General features: G+C 41.9%; 1 protein-coding gene and 2 pseudogenes across 4 annotated transcripts in view; all 3 read left to right on the plus strand.

The window, feature by feature from the left end:
• RPTOR (regulatory associated protein of MTOR complex 1) overlaps positions 1-26,168 on the plus strand; it is a 516,265-nt gene that overhangs the window by 188,702 nt on the left and 301,395 nt on the right. For all 4 annotated transcript variants that reach the window (XM_077166178.1, XM_077166180.1, XM_077166179.1 and 1 more), the window contains one exon: positions 20,507-20,665. In XM_077166178.1, the coding sequence (XP_077022293.1) occupies positions 20,507-20,665 (159 nt within the window). The remainder of the gene's footprint in view (positions 1-20,506; positions 20,666-26,168) is intronic.
• On the plus strand, positions 14,696-15,056 carry LOC143685665 (large ribosomal subunit protein eL33 pseudogene; annotated as a pseudogene).
• Positions 14,973-16,187, plus strand: LOC143686123 (RNA-binding protein 7 pseudogene; annotated as a pseudogene).

The raw sequence follows: 26,168 nt of genomic DNA on the forward strand, positions 1-26,168 counted from the left end.
TGTTTTAAAGTCACATGGAAGAATTCTTCTCTGTATGGTTATATGGCCAAATAGATGGACAGTTAAGATCCTTTGTTTCATTTTACTTTCATTTTTTAAGTATGCTTTTTTAAAAAAATTGCTTTGTAGTTTACATGTAAAATGTTCCATAGTTCCAAAGTCAGACATAAAAATTAAGGTATATTCAGAGAAAGCTGCTTTCTATTATGTTCTCTCCCCCCAGTTCCTCCTTCCCTTGGTAGGTGAATATTTAAATATTTTAATAACACACACACAAATAAAGAAAGAAAGCAAAAAAGAAAGAGTTTATACATGTGCATACACACATTCCCTACTTTCTCTCAGTTCTGTCATACGCATTTTCTCCACTTGACTTTTTTCACTTTATTAGATTAGAACCAACAGTTTATTCTTTGCTTTAGAGCAGAGTTTTTCAAATTCAACACTTGTCATTTTGAGTCTGATAATCCTTTATCCTGTTCGTCATCCGATGTTAAGCTGCATCCCCGGCTTCTACCCGTCAGATGCCAGTAGTGCGCTGCGCCTCCCCCAGTGCCCGTTGTGACAACGTGCATGCCTGGTCTGGTGTGCCCTGGGAGCAGCACTGCCTCTGCTGAGAGCTGCTCTAGACAGGCACTTCCCGGTGTTCACGGGGGAGGGGATGCTGCGTAGGCCCACAAAGAGCCCCTCATTAGAGAAGTGGATTTGACCCTTCTAGAAGCTACGGATTCTGTCTGTGAATCTTGAATAATAAGGCAGCTATTCTAGTTTTCTTCTTCTTTCTTTGCAAATTAAGGAAAGTAAAGAAGAATTGTTATTCACTAATACATAAGGGAAAGAGACAATGATTTTACAGATTTCATGAGAAGCTGCTCTTATTGGGAAGAGATGTTGAAAACATCAGAAGTCACTTTGAATTTGTACCATGTTTAAAAGATTTAATACACTGTGCCCGAATTCCAGTCAGCATTTCCATTTGTAACTCCTAAGTGCATGCCAGCCAGCATGTTCACAGCTCTGAACCCATTTGCCAGGGCCCAGCTGAAAGAAGCCTGGCATTTTGCCAAGGGCCAGTGAAATTCTTCAAATAGATGTCCCTGAAAACTTTTTGAGAAGCTGATGCCTGGCGACTTTGAGCAGAGATGCTGCGAGTCCTCTGAGAGCTTATCTTGGTCCCCATGGGCTACTGCTGGTGGCAGCCGGCCGTCAGAACAAATCGCACAGACTGTTTCTCATGCTCCTTGAGGACTTGTGTGAACTTGAAAAGCCACCTGACGGGGAAATTAGAAAGTTCTTTTAAAAGCAAATAAATGGGCTTGGTAAGAAAGGCTTCCATGAGTGCTGGAGATTTGCATTTACAGCTCAAGACCAAATAAAGAGGTATTATGAAAACTTGACTTCCCTGTGGGCTTCTGCTGTGCCCTAAGATACCTCACCTGGGGCTATGTTCGGAATGGATTCAGGTGCTAGAATACCAGGAAGTTATTTCCTCTCGATCCTGTTCGCAGGGCGGGCGGGTTTCCTTGGTGGACTTGTTCCGCTTGATCTGGAGTGGGTGTGCACGCTCTGGGGCATGGCCCACCACATCGTTTGCTGTCTTGCTTTGGCAGCCATTTAGCAAATAACTATATCCTACTCAGCTCAAAGTCCTGCACTAGATATCTGTGTATTCATTGACGCATTGTGTGGAGGTTAAAGGTGGGATGGCCTCAACTAGCGTGCTGTCCTTAGTCATAGGGCTAACACTGTGGACCCAGTGACACAGAAGTCGTCTGTGAGCTTGAGCTGGACAGGGCAAGGCAGCATGCTTGGAACACCCCGTGGTCTAGCGTTGCGGAAATGGTGCTGATCCTGGCAGCTCAGGGCCAGCCTCCCCCTCTTCCTCCCTTAGCCCTTCTGTACAGCTCATTAAATTCTAATGTTCTTCTGTCCCCTCCAGGCAAGTTAGTAAGTCCTAAGAGTCCCAGGTAATCAGCAGTTATTGATCACATTTGGAGGTGGCCCAGTATGAAAGTAAGGGGGGGGAGCAATCTTTTCAGAGGTAATGTGGTATTGTTTGGAAATTGTTTGGCAAAAATGTGCAGAAGTGAATGATTTAGGTAGTTGCATTCGCATAGCTCCATTATAGACTTGCTATCCTTCAAACAGTTCTTGGCCTTACTGCTTAATAAAGGCAAACCCTCAGGGACTTGTGTTGAGGTTTTGGCCCTTCTTGGAGGAAGCAATTACCTACTCCTAGTGTGCCAGAGACTCAGAGGCACAGAGAGCAAGTCATCTTTAAGCAAGATGAAACCAGAAGCTCATTAGGATTACTTAGGAGTGCCTTTGGACTTTCTGCTCCCTGCCTTGGCTAGGTCAGAGCCTGCAGAGACATGAGAAAGTGCATCCTGAGTCTCCAGGTCTCTGCTGAGGCCGGCAGAGGGCCTGGTAGTGAAGCATGGGGTCTGGAGCCAGGCTGCCTGGCCACCTGTTAGCTGTGGGCACCTATGGAAGCCACCTACCCACCTTGGGCCCCCGCTTCCTATCTGTGCCTTAGCACCTGCTCACGTGGGGCTTTGAGGGAAGGGCGAGTTGCTAGAGGTGCAGCACTTCGAGTGCCATATAACCATACAGAGAAGAATTCTTCCATGTGACTTTAAAACACAGTAATGTGATTCTGTATCTATGCCCCAACATTAGGAAGAACTGCAAATACCTTGCGAAGTTTCAGTCACCGTATTTATGGGAGTGCTAGCATTGCTTTCTGAAACTGGGAATTCCTTCAAGGGCGAGGTGGACTCTTAGGGCAGGTTTATTATAGATGGGAACACTGATCTCCTTTTTTCATTTCAAGGACTTAAGTGTTTCATTCAACTTAGAAGTGATAGTTTTATTTTTATTTTTTAAAGGGATTTTGAGGAAAACCAGTCTTACAATGATAATATGTTGGGACAAAAAAATTATATTGACATAATGGAGACTACTTTTGCTAATTTAAGGTAAAAAGTATATCAATACAAGTTAGTATGGTTCAGATAAACAACTCTTTAACCCAACATCCATTTTTTCCTGCTGCACACAGTTTTTGGGTAATTCTGTTGTATTTAGAGATAGGGATACAAAGAAACTTGAGAGTTTTTTTACCCTTAAACAACTGTGGCATTTGGGGAAGAACTTGTAGCATGTGGGATGCATGTGAAGGGGGCCCTGAAGCCCCGAGGAAACTGCCAAGCTGTGGTGGGCTCTGGGTGTGGGCAGGCAAGTACACTAGGAAGATGGAGTGTGCATTTGTCTGGGTGCAGTGGAGGAGCCAGCAGGCACAGCGTCCTGAGAGGCATGGTGAGAGCAGGAGGAGAGACTTGCAGGGAGGACCTGATATCTGAACACAGGGCATGTGCCTGTCTGTAGGGCATGGGCTTGCTGTCTTGGAGTCAGAGGACATCCTCAGAGGTGTTTCAGGAGGTGAGTGGCCCAACAGGTGTGCGCTAAGAGACAAGGCTCAGATAGAAGGGAGCAGTCCTGGAGAGGGTCTGTCTAGGACAGAAGCAGTGGAGCCATGTTGGAGAGCTACATCAAGGGTCAGCTGAGCATGTTCTGGGGACTCTTACTTGGGTGACTGAGTGCTGGGGCTACCAGGGATTGAGTGAAGGGATATAGAAGAGTCAGGCAGGCCTGGGGTCAGGTGAGAGATGTGGTCAAAAGTTTGTTCTTGAAAGTGCTGCACCACACAAGCGAGAAAAGCAAGCCTGAGCAGCAGCAACATTTAAAGATTGATGCAGGAGGACAGGTCAGAGAGAGAGCCAAGAAAAAGCAGTCAGAGCAGTCCAGAGTTGGGAGGGGGCCAAGTAAAGACATGAGAACATTGGCTACTCCAGTGCTGGGGCTGTCATGCTGAATGGGTGGCAGCACCTTCAGCAGAGTCTATCCAGAAACAATCATGATGTGTCTGAATAGGCTAAAGAGTGAAGAGGCGAGAGCATCCTTTCCGTGGATTGCTGCATCCAGGGTTACCAATGCTTGGTCGATGTGGGCCTGATCTGGGTGGGAGGCCTTGCTGGCTGTTACGTCCCCCTTGGTCCTCTGGCCACAGGAAACGAAGAAAGTGGAACCAGAGTTCAGTGTTGCTTTACTGGAGCCATTTCATATGCCAAGTCAGTCATCTCGCAAACTCCTTTGGCCCTGTCACCATCTAATTTTCACCTTGTTTTTCTTTTCTCCTTAATCTTTACATTCAGAAAGATTCCTTATAGTCACTGACCAGATTTCTGGCGGAATGCTGCCAGTTTTCCATATCCCTGTCTTGAAGAACAAAATGTCTTTTCATTTTTTTCATGCAGTTACAAACCTTGAAAGACAAATGCATTTTGGCAGTTACAAAGCAAATTTCTTTTCCTTCTGCCTCACAGAAGGCAATACTACTTCTTCCCATCAGACAGATGAAGAAGCTCTTGGGGTGCTGTCACCTCCCTCGTATATTGTGGAAGCTGATGGTGCCCGCTCATTAGAAAATGTTGGTTTATATTGAACTGTATGAGATTTGCTGGGTGCTGTGGTTTAAACCCAGGGGCCTGGCGTTTCTTCCAGTGTCTGCCCAGGGCCTACATGCTGTGGGCAGCAAATCAGTTCATCAGGGCTGTGAATTGTCTGCCCAGGGAACTGGGCCCTGCAGTGAAAGGTTTGCTTCGCTGCTGCATTCCAATCGAGTAGAACTAATTTTTCAAAGAAATCTCACCCCTTTCTCCCCAACACCTCTTTTTTGGAGAAGTTCATCAGACTTTGCAAACTCTAGTGGGAAATAACTATTCTTCATTTGTTCATGCGTTCATGTACAAGTATTTGTGGTGTGCCAACTGTGTGCCAGGCTTGTGCTTACCTAAGGTTGCTATCTAAGCAGAGAATTGTGGTCTCTGCCCTCACAGAGCTTTAGTCAGGACAGGAGGGAGGTAGAGGAAGGGAAGACAGATGAATAAACAATAGCATCAAGACACTTAGGTGATGTGAAAGGGGGCCTGGAGCATTCAGCACAGATATTCAACCCAGTTTCCAGGAGAATACCAGAGAAGGATTTCCAGAGTACAGTTTATCCTGTAATGTGAAGCATGTTCAGGAAAAATCCATGCTAAACATGGTGTTGGGAGTAGAGGGAAAATGGGAAGAGAGTTGTGTGCAGACCTTTTAGGTAGGTGAGGACACAGTGAGGTGCACCATATTCAAAAGATACTTTTTGGGTTAGAATGTAGACTGTCAGAGGTTATGTCTAAAGGTAAAGTTGGAGATCCTGCAGGACTTATGGGTCATGCTGAAGAGTTTGTAAGTCAGTGGGAAGCCAGTAAAGGTTTATAAACAAATGTAAGACATGTTGAGTTTTGGAGAATGGGTTTAGAAAGATTAACAGGAGATTGGAAGATTTAGTTGGGAGATTATTACAGTGATCCATCCTTTAGAGGGGAGGGAGCCAAGTAAAGACAAGAGGGCAGTTAGGAGAGGGAGGAGGAGGAGATAATGATGGTGGTGGTAGAGGTGGAGTTGGTGGTGGAAGTGAAGTTGATGGTGATTCTGGTGATGGTGGAGGTAGAGTTGGTAGTGGTGGTGCTGGCGGTGGAGGTAGAGGTGGAATTGGTGGTGGTGGTGAGGATGGTGGTTGTAGAGGAGATGGCGTTGGTGGTGGTGATAGTGATGATGGTAGAGGTACAGTGGTGCTTGTGGTGGAGGTGATGGTGGTGATGGTGTGGTGATGTGGTGATGGTGGAGGTGGAGTTGTTGGTGGCGATGGTGTGGTGATGTGGTGATGGTGGAGGTGGAGTTGTTGGTGGCGATGGTGTGGTGATGTGGTGATGGTGGAGGTGGAGTTGTTGGTGGCGATGGTGTGGTGATGTGGTGATGGTGGAGGTGGAGTTGTTGGTGGCGATGGTGTGGTGATGTGGTGATGGTGGAGGTGGAGTTGTTGGTGGCGATGGTGTGGTGATGTGGTGATGGTGGAGGTGGAGTTGTTGGTGGTGATGGTGTGGTGATGTGGTGATGGTGGAGGTGGAGTTGTTGGTGGCGATGGTGTGGTGATGTGGTGATGGTGGAGGTGGAGTTGTTGGTGGCGATGGTGTGGTGATGTGGTGATGGTGGAGGTGGAGTTGTTGGTGGCGATGGTGTGGTGATGTGGTGATGGTGGAGGTGGAGTTGTTGGTGGCGATGGTGTGGTGATGTGGTGATGGTGGAGGTGGAGTTGTTGGTGGCGATGGTGTGGTGATGTGGTGATGGTGGAGGTGGAGTTGTTGGTGGCGATGGTGTGGTGATGTGGTGATGGTGGAGGTGGAGTTGTTGGTGGCGATGGTGTGGTGATGTGGTGATGGTGGAGGTGGAGTTGTTGGTGGCGATGGTGTGGTGATGTGGTGATGGTGGAGGTGGAGTTGTTGGTGGTGATGGTGTGGTGATGTGGTGATGGTGGAGGTGGAGTTGTTGGTGGTGATGGTGTGGTGATGTGGTGATGGTGGAGATGGAGTTGGTGGTGATGGTGTGGTGATGTGGTGATGGTGGAGGTGGAGTTGTTGGTGGTGATGGTGTGGTGATGTGGTGATGGTGGAGGTGGAATTGTTGGTGCTGGTGACAGAGGTGGCTTGGCTTGGATAATAGAAGTAGATGGATTCAATCAGGATATAAGATTTAGTTAGACTCAATAGGATGAGGTGATCGATTGAATGTGGAGACAGTGTAGGGGAGGAAAGTTTTAAGGGTGGTGATTGGGTTTCTGTTTGTCCAGCTGGGTGTAGGGTGGCACCATTCATTTGTATAGAGGAGGAAGAGCAGGTTTTCAGGGAAGATACAGAAGTTATCCTTCCTAATACCTGTCAGGGATAAATGATAGACGCACCATCAGCACTGTTCAAATCTTTCAATAAATACTCTGGAGTTTTGATGTCCTTAATTGGCTCGTCAAATGGTACTGGGTATGGGACATGGGAAGAGGGCAAAGGGTATATTTTCATGATTTATTCCCACAGAGACCATATTGTTTATTCTCATACAAACTGCAAATTAACATTTTGCCATTGTTCTTTGTGTTTTTTTCCCTTGGCTTTTTTCACTTGTTCATTTTTCATCCTAATATCCTTAAGAGAGTAAGGTGGCAAACTAGGGCTGAGCAACAACGGCAGCTCTTTGGGGGTGGTGGTACAAAGCCTCTGGTCTGCCAGGGGCCTACTATATCCCACATGGGGCTGCCATCTTGGACGGCTGTCCTTTGTGCAGGCTGGCCCTCCTCTCAGCCCAGTATTGCCCTGAAAGCCCTTGCTCCTGCTTGGGAAGAAGAGGGATGGAGACAAAACTTTTGCAAGACCCTGGGCCTGAGACAGCACTGGCCTGCATTCTAACATTATGCTTAGAATAATGTATATTCTAATCAGCTCTGCATGTTGCTTTCTTGGACCTCTCTTATGCTGTAGAAAGACTGAAGGATGGAAATACCATTATTTGTATTTACCCAGTTGAGTGAGACATCAATGAACTTTATTGGAGTCCTGGAGAAATCACAAGGCTGTCCTGTCCCTGCTGCTTCAGGCCCATCTGCTAAGTTTTTCCACGCATTCTCCTCCTAAGGGGCATTTATCCAGAAGCCCCCAGAGTCCCTAAACTTCACAGTGGCACCTTTGCTCTTTCAGGCCCTTTCAGGCTCCTTGCTTGCTTTGGTAAAATTTGTGAGGGAGCCATGGGGACCAGCCTAGGCCCCTCCCATAGTCCCCGTGACCCTCTGTCTCTCCTTTCCTGAAGAGAAATAGAGATATGCCATAGGGACACAGAGGCTGATGGCCAGGACGCTCAGCTTTATCAGCGTTTTTATAATGTTACCAGGTGACTTTTGGTGCGTCATTGTAGAGGAAATGAAACTTTGAGCTGCATTTTCTTTCCTTGATCCAAGTGTAGTATTTCTTTGTTTCTTTCCTTCAGTTCATTCTTTTTTTTTTTTTTTATTAATCAAAAAAAAGAAAAGAAATTAACACAACATTTAGAAATCATTCCATTCTACACATGCACTCAGTAATTCTTAGTATCATCACATAGATGTATGATCATCATTTCTTAGTACATTTGCATCGATTTAGGAAAAGAACTAGCCAAACAGCAGAAAAAGATATAGAATGTTAATACAGAGAAGAGAATTAAAATAATAATACTAATAAAAAATATATATATAAAAAGGAAAAAGAAAAAAAATAAAAACAAAAAATACAAACACACAAACAAACAAAAAACCATATTTCAGGTGCAGCTTCATTCAGTGTTCCAACCTAGTTACATTACACTTAGGTATTATTGTGCTGTCCATTTTTGAGTTTTTGTATCTAGTCCTGTTGCACAGTCTGTATCCCTTCAGCTCCAATTACCCATTATCTTACCCTGTTTCTAGCTCCTGCTGGTCTCTGTTACCAATGATATATTCCAAGCTGATTCTCGAATGTCGGTTCACATCAGTGGGACCATACAGTATTTGTCCTTTAGTTTTTGGCTAGACTTACTCAGCATAATGTTCTCTAGGTCCATCCATGTTATTACATGCTTCATAAGTTTATTCTGTCTTAAAGCTGCATAATATTCCATCATAGGTATACGCCACAGTTTGTTTAGCCACTCATCTGTTGATGGACATTTTGGCTGTTTCCATCTCTTTGCAATTGTAGATAATGCTGCTATAAACACTGGTGTGCAAATGTCCGTCTGTGTCTTTGCCCTTAAGTCCTTTGAGTAGATACCTAGCAGTGGTATTGCTGGGTCGTAATCCATTCTGCCATTCTATGTCTTTTGATTGGGAAATTCAGTCCATTAACTTTTAGTGTTATTACTGTTAGGATAATATTTTCCTCTACCATTTTGGCTTTTGTATTATATATATCATATCTGATTTTCCTTCTTTCTACACTTTACTCCATACCTCTCTCTTCTGTCTTTTCGTATCTGACTCTAGTGCTCCCTTTAGTATTTCTTGCAGAGCTGGTCTCTTGGTCACAAATTCTCTCAGTGACTTTTTGTCTATAAATGTTTTAATTTCTCCTTCATTTTTGAAGGACAATTTTGCTGGATATAGGAGTCTTGGTTGGCAGTTTTTCTCTTTTAGTAATTTAAATATATCATCCCACTGTCTTCTAGCTTCCATGGTTTCTGCTGAGAAATCTACACATAGTCTTATTGGGTTTCCCTTGTATGTGACAGATTGTTTTTCTCTTGCTGCTTTCAAGATCCTCTCTTTCTCTTTGACCTCTGACATTCTAACTAGTAAATGTCTTGGAGAACGCCTATTTGGGTCTATTCTCTTTGGGGTGCGCTGCACTTCTTGGATCTGTAATTTTAGGTCTTTCATAAGAGTTGGGAATTTTTCAGTGATAATTTCTTCCATTAGTTTTTCTCCTCCGTTTCCCTTCTCTTCTCCTTCTGGGACACCCACAACACGTATATTTGTGCGCTTCATATTGTCATTCAGTTCCCTGATTCCCTGCTCAAGTTTTTCCATTCTTTTCCCTATAGTTTCTGTTTCTTTTTGGAATTCAGATGTTCCATCCTCCAGTTCACTAATTGTAGCTTCTGTCTCTTTAGATCTACCATTGTAGGTATCCATTGTTTTTTCCATTTTTTCTTCTTTGTCCTTCACTCCCATAAGTTCTGTGATTTGTTTTTTCAGATTTTCTATTTCTTCTTTTTGTTCAGCCCATGTCTTCTTCATGTCCTCCCTCAATTTATTGATTTGGTTTTTGAAGAGTTTTTCCATTTCTGTTCGTATATTCAGCATTAGTTGTCTCAGCTCCTGTATCTCATTTGAACTATTGGTTTGTTCCTTTGACTGGGCCATATCTTCAATTTTCCGAGCGTCATCCATTATTTTCTGCTGGTGTCTGGGCATTTGATCAGATTTCCCTGGGTGTGGGACCCAGCTGGTTGAAAGGTTTTTCTGTGGAATCTCTGGGCTCTGTTTTTCTTTTCCTGCCCAGTAGGTGGCGCTCGTGGTGGTCGTCTGTCTGCGGGGCAGTCGGCCCGGAAAACCACGCGTGGAGGCGGGGGTCGCTGGCCGCCGCGGCTTGGGGGAGTGCCGGTCCAAATTGCCCAGCTGGCCCGAGATGCCAAGCGTGACGGGAGGGCCCCGCTCTCCAACGTTCCCAGTCAGACCGGGGAGCCACGTGCGTGGAGGGGACCCCAGTCGCCAGCCGCCCTGGCCGGGAAAACGCGCGCCCCTCGGGTATCTCACCGCAGTGGATTCTCCCTGCCCGTTCAGCCGTTCCAGAATGGGGTACACTGTCTTTTTGGTCTCTGTCGTGACTCCGGGAGCTGTTTCTTATTGTTTCTCTTTCTTTAGTTGCTTTTCTGGAGGAGGAACTAAGACCCGCGCGTCTTACTAAGCCGCCATCTTCTCCCCCTTCAGTTCATTCTTTTATTCTCTTCCTCTATTGAATCCTCCTAAATTTCCATGTGTTTATTTTATTACATCTGTCAGTAGCAATGTCCAGCACAATAGGCAGTATTTTAGGGACTTGCTTTGTCATTTATATACCCAGCTGATATGGTCTTAAACCCCCAAGTGATCATATACTTCCCCTGCTGCTCCTCTCTCAACCTATGGGGCTATTGCCTCAGCCGTTCTTGTTCTGAAACAAAACCTTAATGTGGTGTAGCAACATTTAATTTAGTGTTTCTCATTTCAAAGCCCTTAAAAATATTAATTCCCATGAAGCCCCAGGAGGCATATTATTAATATCTGTCATGCCTTTCTTCTGGTCTTTTAATGCGTCCTCTCTCTGTGATAGGGAAGAAAATGAGGTTAAATCATCCTTTTTGCAACCCACAGGAGACAACCTTGAGGGAGCCCAGGTCAGAAATAACAAATCCCCAGTTTTATTGCTAACTCCAGGTAATCTTGACCCCATGTCCTGTGTATGGTTTGTGAGAACAGCACTCCTGAATGAGTCATCTCAGAAGACCCCAGAGGCTTTTCCAGAGGAGCTGTGGCTTGGCTGGCTGTGCCCATAGGGGGTGGGGGTCTGGCACACCAGGGTCCAGAGTTTAACGGGGAGATGTGGAGAGGGGTGAGAGAGCACTTGCCATTTGTCTGTAATGAAGTGATCCAGCACCATGGACCGGGTGGTTGAATGCAGCAGCAGACGCACAGATTTGGCCGGGTGGCTTGTACGAAATTTGGGGTACCTTTATTCTGAGTGACTTCTTCCTTCACAACTCTCCGTTTAGGATTTCTGAAGCTTAATGAATAAGAAAGCAACTTTATGGTGGGAACTGGAAACCAGCAGCCTCCCCAGTGGCAGGAGTGTCATTTGGAATCTGTTGTGCTTTTCTGTTTTTCCCTTCCATTGCCCCATTGTTCTTTTCTAGTCTGTGTCTTCAGCTCCTGGGTTTCAAAGACTTTCTGACTTTGAAAACTGTATTTTATATTCATTAAGGTTAAGTGGCATTTAGTGTATATGTAGAAGAAGTGTATGCAGACCAAGGCAGCCAAGGCAGTGCTGCAAAGCGGAAGGATTCCTGGATGAGGGGTCAGAGGCTGGCACCAGAAAACATTTATAATTCATGTGAACTCAGCCTCTGGCTCACTTCACTCTGGTGGGCCTTGAATGAAAGGAGCTGATAACCATTCTGCCTAAGACTTCTGGAAGGCTCGGTAAGATAATTCTTCTGAAAACTCTTTCAAAAAATGGTGGAGGGCCCTTCCCATGAGTGTTCAGAACTGGCGACAGCAGGTAATTATTGTGCTTATGGAGGCATAATTAAGTAGATTTCGAGGAAGAAATCCTCATGGGGGGGGAGGGGGAGAAAAAACACGTCTGGAATAAAGATTTCCTTACTGCTGTCTTCATCTTGTTGACAAGATTGCCACCAAGCTGAGATTTCTGGAAGAAGTGTGTTTTATAAATCATTATCTTGATGGTGGCCTGGTGGGAGAGGTGTGCGTGGTTCCCATGACTCTACCACTTGCCTCTCCGTGTCTGCACAGATCCTTAGGTGGAGGGCATGACAGGGCCAGGTCTGCTCCTGGTCCTGGCTGCGGTGCAGCTTGTGATTATGTGCTTCCTAGCCGCTCTACTGCTTTTTCACTCTGCTGCAGCTCAGCCTGGCTAAAACCTCAGCAATGCCGAGTGCTTGCAGAAGATGCTCCCTGCCCCTGGCCACTGGCCTCTGTAGGTTCTGAGTAGCTATGGCACATTTTCAAAAGCACTTATAGTAGAAATGCATGCACATTTATTTTAATTTACGCCAAATCCTAGATTAAAGTATCTATCAAAATGTAGTGTGGCTTGCTGCTTAGTTTGGTCATTTTACTGGCTCCAATTTGAGGAAAATCCAAATTCTGGGTTTATGCAGGTCGTCTCACAGGAGGCAGAGCTGGTTTGGCTGCCATGGCATTTTCCCTAGTTCCCATGCTGTGTTCAATGTTTTTGTTGATGGGCATAATCAAGAGGGGCTGTCTGTTTCCCTACCCTTTGGAAAGTGATCTCCTTGAGTGACACAGCACGCATTTTCTATTGTTCTTTTCTCCTATCCACATGACGATAGACTGTATGGCTAGCTCTGCTCGAAGCTTGTTTTCTAATTTCAGAATGCACTTGTGTGGCTGTGGTTTGGGAGTGTGTGTATTCAAGGTCATGGCATCTCAGTCAAATGTTTCCGTTTTTGCCCCCCCAACTTATGTTTTCATCGATCAGTTCCTCTCATCTTGTTTTATGGAATGAACCAAAATTCAGGTCTTTATAGCATTGTCAAGACTCAGTGACCTGTCATTAGGCCTACGGGCTATAGCTCTCCTCTTCACTCCAAGCACAAATAAACCGTTTGTCAGTAAGAAGCCAAGAATGTTTCTATCATTTTCTTAACTCTTTAATATGAAAACTTTCAAAGGGCAAAGTGGAATGATTTGTCTGCTGAACATCTAAGTACCCACCACTTAGATGCAACAATTGGTACACATCTACTTTTTGATATTTGTCAGTATCCAGTTATGTCACTTTGTGTCAGATATGATTTCAGCATTTTAATTTCTTTCTTTACTGTATTGTAATTAATGTCAACATAAATCTGATGATCAATCAGCAACTAGTTGCTAATGGTTGAGTAACTCTGAAGGCTGTGGGAAGTATATAAAAATAATGCCAGGTGCTAAAAGGGGCACCCCAAGTTATAGACAGCGTCTATCTCGTGGGACTGATAGTCTAAACTGAATTAAACACTTACATGTGAACATATGGTAAAAATATGGGTTGGTTCAAAGGGGTCAAGGAAGGAATTTTACAGATGAGCTGGGTGTTGAACGAAATACCTGCAGAGCATGCGGTTTACGTGGGCCATAGCAAGGCAGAGGCCCTCTGGGGGTTCCGGTGCCCCTGCGGGGTGCTGGTGAAAGCCACAACTAGGGTATCAACCATCCCTTTGCATGCTGTATGCCTCTTGCTGCCCCAACTCTCCCCTCCTGCTGCCCTAGATTCTCCCTATGTTCTATGCGGACTCTATAACCTGTTGCCCCAGGTCCCCTCTCCTGCTTCTCTGGGGATCCTGCCTCTTGCTGCCCCTGGCTTCCCCTCCTTCTATGGGGACCTCACCTCCTGCTGCCCCATGTACCCCTCCTGCTGTCCCAGGTCCCTGCTTCTGCTGCCCTGGAGCCACTCTTCTGCTGCCCCCATGTACCCTTTCTGCGGCCCCGGGTTCGCGCTCTGCTTTTTTGGGGACCCTTCCTCTCCACATTCTTGCTAATTAAATAAACAGAAAAAAATAAAAGTAGGCAGAGTCTTGTGACAAGCCCCGCCACAGCAGTCCTTGTTACACAGCCAGACTCAGCTCCTCTTGGGTCTCCATTCCGTGCACTGATTATCTTGAAGTGCTGCTCAGATTTTAGCACAGTAAAAACCAGTGTTCATGACAGTACAACTGTGTACAGATATTGCCCCACAAAGCCAAGCGATATGTATTTCAGTCTGATTCTGGAATTTCTGTACCATTTGCCTGGTGGATCTGTCTGTCTATGTGCCAGAACCCCCCTGTTTTAATTAGACAGGCTTTCAAGGAGGTGTGAATATCTGGTAGGGCAAGGTTTCCCACGTGGTTTTCTTTTTCAGTGTTTTCCTGGCGATTTTTGCATGTTTTTTTTTTCATGTGAGCTTCAATAGCAATTTGTCAAACTCCATGGAATAGGTTGTTGGTATATTTATTCAAAGTGCATTAAATTTATGAATGAGCTTGAGGAGAGCGGATATCTTAAAACTGCTGACTCATCCTACCTAGAAACTAGGATATCTTTCCATGTGTTCAAGTCTGCTTCTCTGTTTTTCAGAGTTGTTTTTTTAAATGAAATTTACATAAATGTTACAAAATACTTTATATGCATGATCTCATTTAATCATTCATCACTCAAAGTAGATTCTCTTAACTTCATCAAGCAGTAGAAGCTCAAGCTTGTAGGAGAGTTACTGCATGTTGCTGCCAAACGGCAGATGTCAAAGCCTAGATATGTTTGACTCCTGTCTTTTTTTTTTAATGTAATTTTATTGAGATATATTTACATACAATATAATCATCCAAAGTGTAGAATCAGTGGTTCACAGTATCATATGGTTAAGGATTCATCACCTTGATCAATTTTTGAACATTTTCATTATTCCCCCTAAAAATGCATATAAAAATAAAGATACTCTTTCCGCCACCTTGGAGCCTGTGGAGGCCTGCTGGGAATAGGACTTCTAAAATGGCATATGTGTCTGGACGCCTGTGATCCAGGGCCATTTTCTCTGGGTATAACCAGGGTCTCTGGAACCAGAGTGAGCACACGGTTCTTCTTCATTAAAACTGAAGGTGTTTATGCCCGAGACAAAACTGAATGCTGTTTGGGCAAGAGGTATGCTTATGTGTACAACGCGAAAAACAATGCAGTGCCTTCTGGCAGCACACCTCACAAAACCAGGGTATTCTGGGGAATGATAACTTGTGCCCATGGAAATAGTGGCATGGCTTGTGCCAAATTCTAAAGCAGCCTTCCTGCTAAGGCCATTGGACACTGAATCCTTGTGATGCTGTACCCTCAAGGATTTAAACTTACTGTAAAGTAAATAAATAAAATCGTGGATTTGTTCTCTTGTAAAAAAATAAAATGATAAAGGAATTAAGTAATAGTACAGTTTTCCTTTGTGCTAGGCTATATTAACATAACCCCCATGAGGGGCAGAAAATTATTCATTATAAGCTGAGATTCGGGCTGCATTGAAACCTCCAAATGCAATCAGATGCTGTTGCAGCATACTTCTTAAGAGATCAAGTTTAACCCCTGGTTTTGGATAAGGTAAGAATCTGGCTTGGTAGCCTTCGTTTCGGCCATCAGAGTCCCTTCCCTTTATAAGGCGGGCAGGACTCTGGCCACCCTAGTTACCCTACAACTTTCAGTAGGAATGCCTGGGTGTATCGCCTCAGGCCTGGCCCCAAGGACACTGTCTCCAGAGACCATTGCCAGCGATAAGGCAGAGGTCGTTGTTGAAAGAGCAGCTGGACCAGTAATAAAAGTAAAAATTCTGAAGCATAAGAGTTGTAAACCGATACAGTTTGTATTTGTGAATTCAAACATGAAGTATCTATTCCTTATGCAATGAATCTACTTAATGAAATTAAACTTTTTGGAAGGCCCATCAAAATTCAATTTAGAGGAGGAAGTAGCCATGCCTCACAGGATGTCAGTTTGTCATATTCCCAGCATCACATTGGAAATTCAAGTCCTACCTCTACATCTCCTAGCAGCAGGTCTGAAAGGACTGTGGATAACATGACTCTATCAACACAAATAATTCAGAGATCTTTCTCTTCTCCAGAAAATTTTCAAAGACGAGCCGTGATGAACAGTGCTTTGAGGCAGGTGTCATAAGATGGGAAATTTGGTTTTCCACATCTGGATCAATCAGGATTTTTCCCAACAGTTCAGTCACATAATCATTCTTATAACCCGTCTCCAAGCTCCCAGCGGTGCCAAGATACATCACCGTCACAATATAAAGTCAGGCAGAATTCTCTCCCTACCTAGCAGAGAGACATTATAGTTGTGAACAGCGTTATGGTGACCGTGGTTCTGACCAGCATTACCGAGGAAGCAGAGATGATTTCTTTTATGAAGATAGAAATCATGATGGCTGGAGCCGTGGTTATGACAACAGAAGAGACGATAGTAGAGATGGAAAATGGCACTCATCTTGACACTAACAGGTCCTTTTTATGGGGTCATTTTAGGCCCTCTTGGCTAGGTTGGCCTGGAATAGTTTTGTTGAAAACTTTACAGAGCAGCTTTACAGGTTGCCACATTTCTTTAAAAAACTGTAGCTCTGGGTTTTGTTTTTTTTTTTAAACATTTTTAAACATTTTCTTGTTTTATTATATTTTGTTTGTTTGTTTGTTTTTTACATGGGCTAGGGCCGGGAATCGAACCGGGGTCCTCCGGCACGGCAGGCAAGCACTCTTGCCCGCTGAGCCACCGCGGCCCGCCAGCTCTGGGTTTTTAAAAGAGTTTAATCCAAAAATAAGAATTGTGGTTCCAGTTTAATTACGTTAATAACCATTCACCTCAGGGTTTTATGAAGAGGAAAGGGTTTTATGCAAAAAAGTGCCACCATTCCTAAACATTTTAGACCATTTAGGATGGGTGTGTATGTGTGTGTAAATTGTATTGTTGCTTGTATTATAAAACAAATATTTTATTTGTAGTCTTTTGTATTACAAGAAATTTCTTGTTAGATTTTGGTGTGTATAATAGAAAACACCTTAGTTAGTGGTCTTAAATGGCTATCAGTATTTTGTTAATAAATTAGAAAACGAAACAAATAAATTAAAAATTAAAAAGAACATACAAACATTGCATACCCCATATCCCTCCCACCTCCATTATTTATTTATTCTTTGGCCTTATTGTTTTACTCTTCTGTCCATATACTGGATAAATGGAGTGCCAGCCACAAGGTTTTCACAATCACATGGTCACACTATGGTAGCCTTATAGTTATACAGTTGTCTTCAAGAATTCAGGCTACGGGATTACAGTTCAACAGTTTCAGGTATTTCCTTCTAGCTATTCTAATACGCTAAAAACTAAAGAGGGATATCTATGTAATATATAATAATTACCTCCAGAATGACCTCTTGACTCTATTTGAAATCTCTTAGCCACTGAAACATTATTTTGTTTCATTTTTCCTCTCTCTTTTGGTCAATAAGATTTTCTCAACCCATGATGCTGGGTCTGGGAGTCATATCCCACATTGCCAGGGAGATTTACACCTCTGGGAGTCGTAGCCCATGTGGGGGATGGGGGGAAAGGGAGGCAGTGAGTTCACCTACGGATTTGGCTTCCAGAGAGAGGCCACATCTGAGCAACAAAATAGGTTCTCTGAGGGTGGCGCTTAGACATAATTATAAGTAGGCTTAGTGTCTCCTCTGTAGGAATAAGTTTCATAAATGCAAGCTCCAAGATCGAGGGTTTGGCCTATTAAATTGGTAATTTCCAAGTGCTGGTGAGAAGATCAGGAATTCCCCAGGTGGGGAAGTTTTATATTTCCACATTCTTCCCCAGTCCCTCAAGGGACTTTAAGGAATACTTTTTTATTCTTTGCCCATATTACTCTGGGATGTATGGGGCCATCACATTAACCTATGCAAACCAGTAAGATCTCACTCCCTGTTCAAGGTTCCATGTAATTATGGTGTTCAAATAAACTGACCATACAAATTAAATGAGATAATGTGCTACAGAAAATATAAATTTTGCACCAAATAAGCATCTCTTCCTTCTGTCTCACACAGAAGTTGATGTTTTAAAACACAGTTAATATCATCCTTTACCCTTTAGTCTGATTTGCCTTAGTCCTAACCGTATCTTCTTCATTCATATCTTGAGTTGAAGTTTGATCTCCTTTTTTAGCTTTTTTTTCACAGTTGCTGTATGGGGTAATGCTGGCTTTCATAGCTGCAGAGTTCTAGCTCTGAGTTTTAGGTGTTGCATAGATACCTAAAGTTCCAGGGAATGACCAGGTTATACACAAAGAGCTCAGCATTCCAGACTTTAAAAATAGCCATTACAACTCAGAAATAGATGTGACTGCTGTTAAGAGTTTCAATCTGGGAACCTTTACAGTAATCCTTTCCCTGATAACCTGCACCCTCGAATTCAATTCTAAGAGTTGCGCATTGTAGTTAGTTCATATTAGTGAGGCGCTATAATATCTGTCTTTTCAGTTCTGGCTTATTTCGCTCAACATACTGTCCTCGAGGTCCATTCACCTAGTTGCATGGCTCACAACTTCATTCCTTCTTGCTGCCGCTCAGTATTCCACTGTTTGTATACACCATGGTTCGTCCTTCGTTCATCAGTCGATATACCTTTGGCCACCTCTGTCTGTTGCAAACTGTGGATACTGTCCCCTTAAGCACCAATGTGCAACTATCCATTCATGTCCCTGCTTTCAGTTCTTTCAAGTATATGCCTAATAATGGGATTGCAGGATTATACAGCAAGCTTGTGCTTATTCTCTTGTGGAACTGCCACACTGCTGCTCTCTGGAGGGGCTGTACCACTCTACCTCCCTACCAACAGTGACTAGGCATATCCCTCTCTCCACCTTTTCTCTAGTGCTTGTAACTTTCTATTTTTTTTTTTTTAACATTTATAGTACATATCAGGAGAGTTTTTAAGTTTCCTTGTCTAGGTTTTGTACATTTCTTGTTAAATTTGTTCCCAGGTAATGTTCTTTGTTACTTTATAAATGGCATTTTCTTTACTATTACATCCTCTGTCCATTGCTTATACACATAAAGGGTTTTGATTTCTGTAATTTGTTCTCATTCATTGAATTTTTTTAATTGTTTAAATTGGTTTTATTACTTACTAATTTCCATTATATAAAACTCTCAAAAAGGCAGAATTTTAGTGGCAAAAAGCAGACAGTTGCCAGGGTCCAGGGCTAGGTAGGGGCCGGACTATAGAGGACATTAGCTAAGTTTTAGGGTTGTGGAAAGGTCCTATATTTTGATTGTGGTCTTAAATTCAGGATTGTGTGCATTCGTTAAAATTCATCAGATGGAACAGTTAATATTGGGGAGTTTTATTGTGCATAATTTATACTTTAGTGAAACCGAGGAGTCAGCATAGTCATCTGATGGAGAATGATGAAGTCAGATGGAGATGGGAGTGGCCATTGCTTCCTGTGCCAAGGAGGGGGCCCTGACTGCTTGGAGGTCACAGCTGGTTTGCTCTGAATTTGGGTGTGAATAATTGGTGGTCATGGGGATCACCAGTGTCATCCTTTGCTTTATGTCACTTGGCTATGAAGTGTAAAGTGGTATAGGATTGCAGTTACATAAAGAAATGGGATTCAGGGGGAAATGTTTCTTTTAAATGATTCAAGTGCTGCTCATCTGTCTAGTGAATTGAGGACCAAAGATTGGCCCTGGAATATAACAACGTAAGGGTCTCCGGTATTCTTCACTAATGGCACAATGGGAACAGAGGTTGTTTGGAGTGGGTTTAAGGGAAAATGGCAGATGAGGAATTTGATACAGCTAATTTAAGCATAATTTGAAGGGAGTTTTACTGCAAATTGGACGAAGAAATGGAGTAATGGAGTGGTATTTTATGGAGAAATGGGGTCAAGAGGAGGGTTGTTTAAAAATGGGAGAATAACAGTGTATGTACATTGATGAGAAATATTGAGTAAAGTTTGCTGGGAATGGAGAAAGAGTCAAATAACTGGTGTGGTGGCCATGAAACAGAGAGGGGGTGGGACCTGGTGGCCAATAGCCTTTGGTAGGATCACCAGTGGTTCATCTGTCCTTATAAGATGGGAGCAGAATCCAGGACACCTGTAGGGTATGTGAAGCCTGGAAATTATAGAAGCTTTCTCTTTATTTCGATAAACTAGGAAACAGAATCATCAGATGATAAAGGGATGAGGGGAAAAAGGAGATGGTGTGAACAAGGGGAACGGAACACGTTGGCCAGGCAGCACTAACTTCACGGGCGTGAGTGGGAATTGAGACTGGTCAGCAGGGGTGTGCACTTTCCCCCATCCATCTTGTCAGTGCAGCCCAGGAGCAGTGGGTGGGAGGGGATATAAGCAGGGCAAGCCTGACTATATCCGTTCTGCCATCACTGCCCTATACATCACAGGTTCCTTTATTTAAGCAAATTACCTCTTTTCCATGTTTCAGATAATTTAAAAAAAAAAAGATTTAATACTTTTGAGGAACATTTATGATATCATAGTGGCAGCTACTTTTTACTTAATGTTACCATGTAGCAGGCTTCACTTATTTATCCCATTTGGTCTTCATAGTAGTTCTCAGTAAATATTTGTTGAATGAATGAATTTTCACAATTTCCACATGAGGCATTTTTTTTTTAGATGGAGAAATTTGGGATTATTCATCCAGAGTCATACTTAAATGCAACTCAGAACTAAACAATGCAGTGCATATTCCAAGTATTCCTTTGAATCCATTATAAGTTTCTTAATTTCTTCTCTTGCAATAGGCCCGGTATAAGCAGAGCCTTGATCCAACTGTGGATGAAGTTAAGAAGCTTTGCACATCTTTACGCCGAAATGCCAAGGAGGAGCGGGTTCTCTTCCACTACAATGGCCATGGGGTGCCCAGGCCCACAGTGAACGGGGAGATCTGGGTCTTCAACAAGGTAGGCATGCCATGGATGTTCCTGAGAATCAGACCTGCTTTTCTTTATGCTGAGAAGTATGTAAGTTTTGGTGGATGGTTGAAGGTCTTGCTCATCTGTAACTTCTATTGAGCCACTGAGGTTGAATCTGTTTCAACCCACCAACATGTTGTAGTATTGCATTGGGATAGTTGCCAATTATCTGGTGGGAAGTTTTGCAGTCATTTCCACTTCAGTGGTAAAAGTTGAAAACTAATCAGGCACAAGGAGTAGTTTCTGTTGCAAAATTACGTTAATGAATGAACATCTAAAGAGTCATGAAGTCTGGCATAAGTGATTTATTTTCCCCTTTGTGAGGATATGATTTGGTAGGTGTGAAAATGATTTCTTGTGAAGGATTGTGGGGAGACAGCAGAGAAGGAGAATCCAGGAATCAGTTTCCTCACCAAAATAACTATTGAACTGGCAGGAGCTGTCTGAATCAACTATTTTGAAACCTTGGAGTAGAGTGGAGCACAGTGTGGCATCCAGGGAAGAGGCTAGTAAAGTGTAGTTAATACTGGTGAATTTCACCCTCCAGTGCAGCAGCTACCACTCCCCATCCCCGAGCCACATGGCTGGCAGCAGTAGGGACTGCAGCCCAGGCTCCTGATACAGTTACAAGTGGTCATTTATAAAGACTCCTCCAAAATCTGGGTGATCAGAGTCACTGCTTTTGATTAGCTATTCCTGATCCCAGAAGGACCTACTCTGAGGATGACCACTGCTTCAACCTACCTTAGGCAAAAGACTCTCTCAGTCAAGGTTCTCAAGAGAAACAAAACCAACAAGAGATACTTGTAAAAATGAGATTTATAAAGGTATCTCATGCAACCATGGGAACGGAAGAATCCAAAATCCATACAGTGAGCTATAAAACTGGCAACTCCAATGAAGGGTCTGGATGAACTCCAGAGGAGAGGTTCACTGGCTGAAGAAGCAGTGAAAAATTCTCTCTTCTCCTTAAAAGGTTTCAGCTGATTGGATCAAATCTAACTGATTGGATTGTCTCCATAGAGATATTCCATCCAAAGTATACAATCAATGTCTCATAGTATCATCACTTTGTTGTGCAATCATCACATTCAATTTTAGATAGTTTTCATTGCTCTAAAGAGAAAAATAACAGATAGATTTTTTAAAAAAGGCAAAAACCCCATATCCATTATCCCTCACCCCCCCCGCCCCCATATTGGCTCCTAGTATTGGTATGGTTATGCCTGTTAACTGTTGATGAAAGAATTTTAAGGCATACTGTTAACCATAGTCCTCAGCTTCTACGAGGTAATTTTTCCCCATATGCCCCTCAATTATTAGCTCTTTGAACAAGTGTCATAAATTTGTAGTAGTTCATGCAAGAACTTTTTAAATTTGTAGTGTTAATCAGTGTCAATCATGACTTTAAACAACCCCTTTCAATCAAATTTACCTACAGTATGGCACCATTACTTATTATCTCAATAATGAACTACCATCATCTCTGTTCATTCCCAAACATTTAAGTTCAACCTTGTTAACAATTCTGCACATAGGTAACTGCTCCCCTTTCTCTAGCTTCTAACTCTAGGTACTCTATATTTTACATTTTAAGACTCTGAGTTGACATGTTCTGGTTCATATTTAGTGAAGTCATGCAGTATCTCTCCTTTTCTGTCTGGCTCTTTTTATTCAGCTTTATCCAAGTTTCGTCTATGTGGTCACATGCTTTAGGACCTCATTCCTTTTTTTTGTTGTATGTTGTGCACTGGGGGTCACATTTCATTCTTTTCCATGTGAATATCCTGTTATTGCAGCACCATTTGTTGAATGCTTTTTTTGGAGGGCATTGCATGGGCTAGGAATTGAACCCAGGTCTCCCACATGGCAGGCAAGAATTCTATCACTAAACTTCCTCATTCCTCCTTGCTACTACATAATATTCTTTTGTGTGTATGCACCATATTTTGTTTATCTATCATCTGTTGATGGGATTGTTTCTATCTTTTGACAGTTGTGATTAATGCCACTATGAACATTGGTATACAAATATATATTTTGTGTCCCTGCTTTCAGATCTTCTGGGTATATACCCAGTATCGAAATTGCTGGGTTGTAGGGCAACTCAATATTTAGTTTTCTGAGGAACCACCAAACTATCTTCAACAATGGCTGTACCATTTTACATTCCCACCAGCAGTGAATAAGTATCCCTATTTCTCTGCATCCTCTCCAACATTTGTGGTTTCCTGTTTGTTTAATAGTAGCCCTTCTTACAGGTATGAGATGATATCTTGTGGTTTTGATTTGCATTTCCCTAATAGCTAATGAAGATTTCATGTGCTTTTTAGCCATTTCTGTATTCTCTCTTGAAAAATGTCAAGTCAGGTCTTTTATTTTTTAATTGGTTTTTTTTTTTATTGTTGAGGGTTGAATTTCTTTATATATGCTGAATATTAACCACTTATCTGATATGTTTTGGCTATTCTTGACTCTTTGATCCTTCATGAAAATATTGAATCAACTTGTCCTATTGCGTGAGGCTTCTTTTTGGAGATTTCTCACATCAGAGGGTTAGTGGGGATAGAATCAACATCTTACAATACTGAGTCTTCCAAACTCTTCTCTTTTGAAGTGTCTATCAATACATTTTCATAATTTTCTTCATAAAGGTTTTGTACATCATAGATTTATTTCTAGTTACTTTATACTTTGATGCTATAAGAAACATTGGTTATAAAAATCGTATTTTCTTATTTTTTATAGGAGTAAATAGAAAGGCAGTTAAGTTGTTATTGTTGGGTTTTTTTTTTGGCTTTTTTTTTTTGGGTGCATGGTCCGGGAATTGAACCTGGGTCTCCTACATGGAAGGCAGGGAGCAGTTAAGTTTTATACACTTATTTTATAGTATCAAGCTTTTTTTCTTCATTTTTTTTAATTTTTAAGTTTCAGAATAACAACATCAGTATTTTTATTAGCAGTATGTTTACTGAAAACAATTTAACATTTCTATTCAGTTTTTTGTCATCAGTACCATATTATTTTACTTATTCAGGCTTTTTAGTATGTTTTTTTTATATTCATCATTGTGCTCATTTCTTAGAACATTTGCATCAATTCAGAAATAGAAATAAAAAGAAAACAGAAAAAAATTCATATATACTATACCCCTTACCCCTCCCTTTCATTGATCACTAGCATTTCAATCTACTAAATTTATTTTAACATTTGTTCCTCCTATCATTTATTATTATTATTTTTTTATTTTTATTTTTATTTTTTTATTTATTTTATTTTATTTTTTATTAATTAGAAAAAGAATTAACAAAACAATTAGAAATCATTCCATTCTACATGTACAATCAGTAATTCTTAATAACATCACATAGTTGCATATTCATCATTTCTTAGTACATTTCCATCGATTTAGAAAAAGAAATAAAAAGACAACAGAATAAGAATTAAAACATTAATAGAAAGAAAAAAAAACAAAAAACCTATACCTCACATGCAGCTTCATTCAGTGTTTTAACATAATTGCATTACAATTGGGTAGTATTGTGCTGTCCATTTCTGAGTTTTTATATCCAGTCCCGTTGTACAGTCTGTATCCCTTCAGCTCCAATTACCCCTTCTCTTTTTTTTTTTAATTAACGGGAAAAAAAGAAATTAACCCAACATTTAGAAATCATACCATTCTACATATGCAATCAGTAATTCTTTACATCATCACATAGATGCATGATCATCATTTCTTAGTACATTTGCATCGGTTTAGAAAAACTAGCAACATAACCAAAAAAGATATAGAATGTTAATATAGAGACAGAAATAAAAGTAATAATAGTAAAGTCAAAACAAAACAAACCAAAACAAAACAAAAACCTATAGCTCAGATGCAGCTTCATTCAGTGTTTTAACAAGATTACTTTACAATTAGGTATTATTGTGTTGTCCATTTTTGAGTTTTTGTATCTAGTCCTGTTGCACAGTCTGTATCCCTTCAACTCCAATTGCCCATTATCTTACCCTGTTTCTACCTCCTGCTGGACTCTGTTACCAATGACATATTCCAAATTTATTCACGAATGTCTGTTCACATCAGTGGGACCATACAGTATTTGTCTTTTAGTTTTTGGCTAGACTCACTCAGCATAATGTTCTCTAGGTCCATCCACGTTATTACATGCTTCATAAGTTTATCCTGTCTTAAAGCTGCATAGTATTCCATCGTATGTATATACCACAGTTTGTTTAGCCACTCTTCTGTTGATGGAGATTTCGGCTGTTTCCATCTCTTTGCAATTGTAAATAACGCTGCTATAAACATTGGTGTGCAAGTGTCCGTTTGTGTCTTTGCCCTTAAGTCCTTTGAGTAGATTCCCAGCAATGGTATTGCTGGGTCGTATGGCAATTCTATATTCAGCTTTTTGAGGAACCGCCAAACTGCCTTCCACAGTGGTTGCACCATTTGACATTCCCACCAACAGTGGATAAGTGTTCCTCTTTCTCCGCATCCTGTCCAGCACTTGTCATTTTCTGTTTTGTTGATAATGGCCATTCTGGTGGGTGTGAGATGATATCTCATTGTGGTTTTGATTTGCATTTCTCTAATGGCCAGGGACATTGAGCATCTCTTCATGTGCCTTTTGGCCATGTGTATTTCCTCTTCTGATAGGTGTCTGTTCAAGTCTTTTTCCCATTTTGTAATTGGGTTGGCTGTCTTTTTGTTGTTGAGATGAACAATCTCTTTATAAATTCTGGATACTAGACCTTTATCTGATATATCATTTCCAAATATTGTCTCCCATTGTGTAGGCTGTCTTTCTACTTTCTTGATGAAGTTCTTTGATGCACAAAGTGTTTAATTTTGAGGAGCTCCCATTTATTTATTTCCTTCTTCAGTGTTCTTGCTTTAGGTTTAAGGTCCATAAAACCGACTCCACTTGTAAGATCCATAAGATATCTCCCAACATTTTCCTCGAACTGTTTTATGGTCTTAGACCTAATGTTTAGATCTTTGATCCATTTTGAGTTAACTTTTGTATAAGGTGTGAGAGATGGGTCTTCTTTCATTCTTTTGCATATGGATATCCAGTTCTTTAGGCACCATTTATTGAAGAGACTGTTCTGTCCCAGGTGAGTTGGCTTGACTGCCTTATCAAAGATCAAATGTCCATAGATGAGAGGGTCTATATCTGAGCACTCTATTCGATTCCATTGGTCGATATATCTATCTTTATGCCAATACCATGCTGTTTTGACCACTGTGGCTTCATAATATGCCTTAAAGTCCGGCATCGCTAGACCTCCAGCTTCGTTTTTTTTCCTCAAGATGTTTTTAGCAATTCGGGGCACCCTGCCCTTCCAGATAAATTTGCTTATTGGTTTTTCTATTTCTGAAAAATAAGTTGTAGGGATTTTGATTGGTATTGCATTGAATCTGTAAATCAATTTAGGTAGGATTGACATCTTACCTATATTTAGTTTTCCAATCCATGAACACAGT

Source organism: Tamandua tetradactyla, chromosome 6 (genome assembly GCF_023851605.1).
Source record: "Tamandua tetradactyla isolate mTamTet1 chromosome 6, mTamTet1.pri, whole genome shotgun sequence".
NCBI classification, from domain to species: domain Eukaryota; kingdom Metazoa; phylum Chordata; class Mammalia; order Pilosa; family Myrmecophagidae; genus Tamandua; species Tamandua tetradactyla.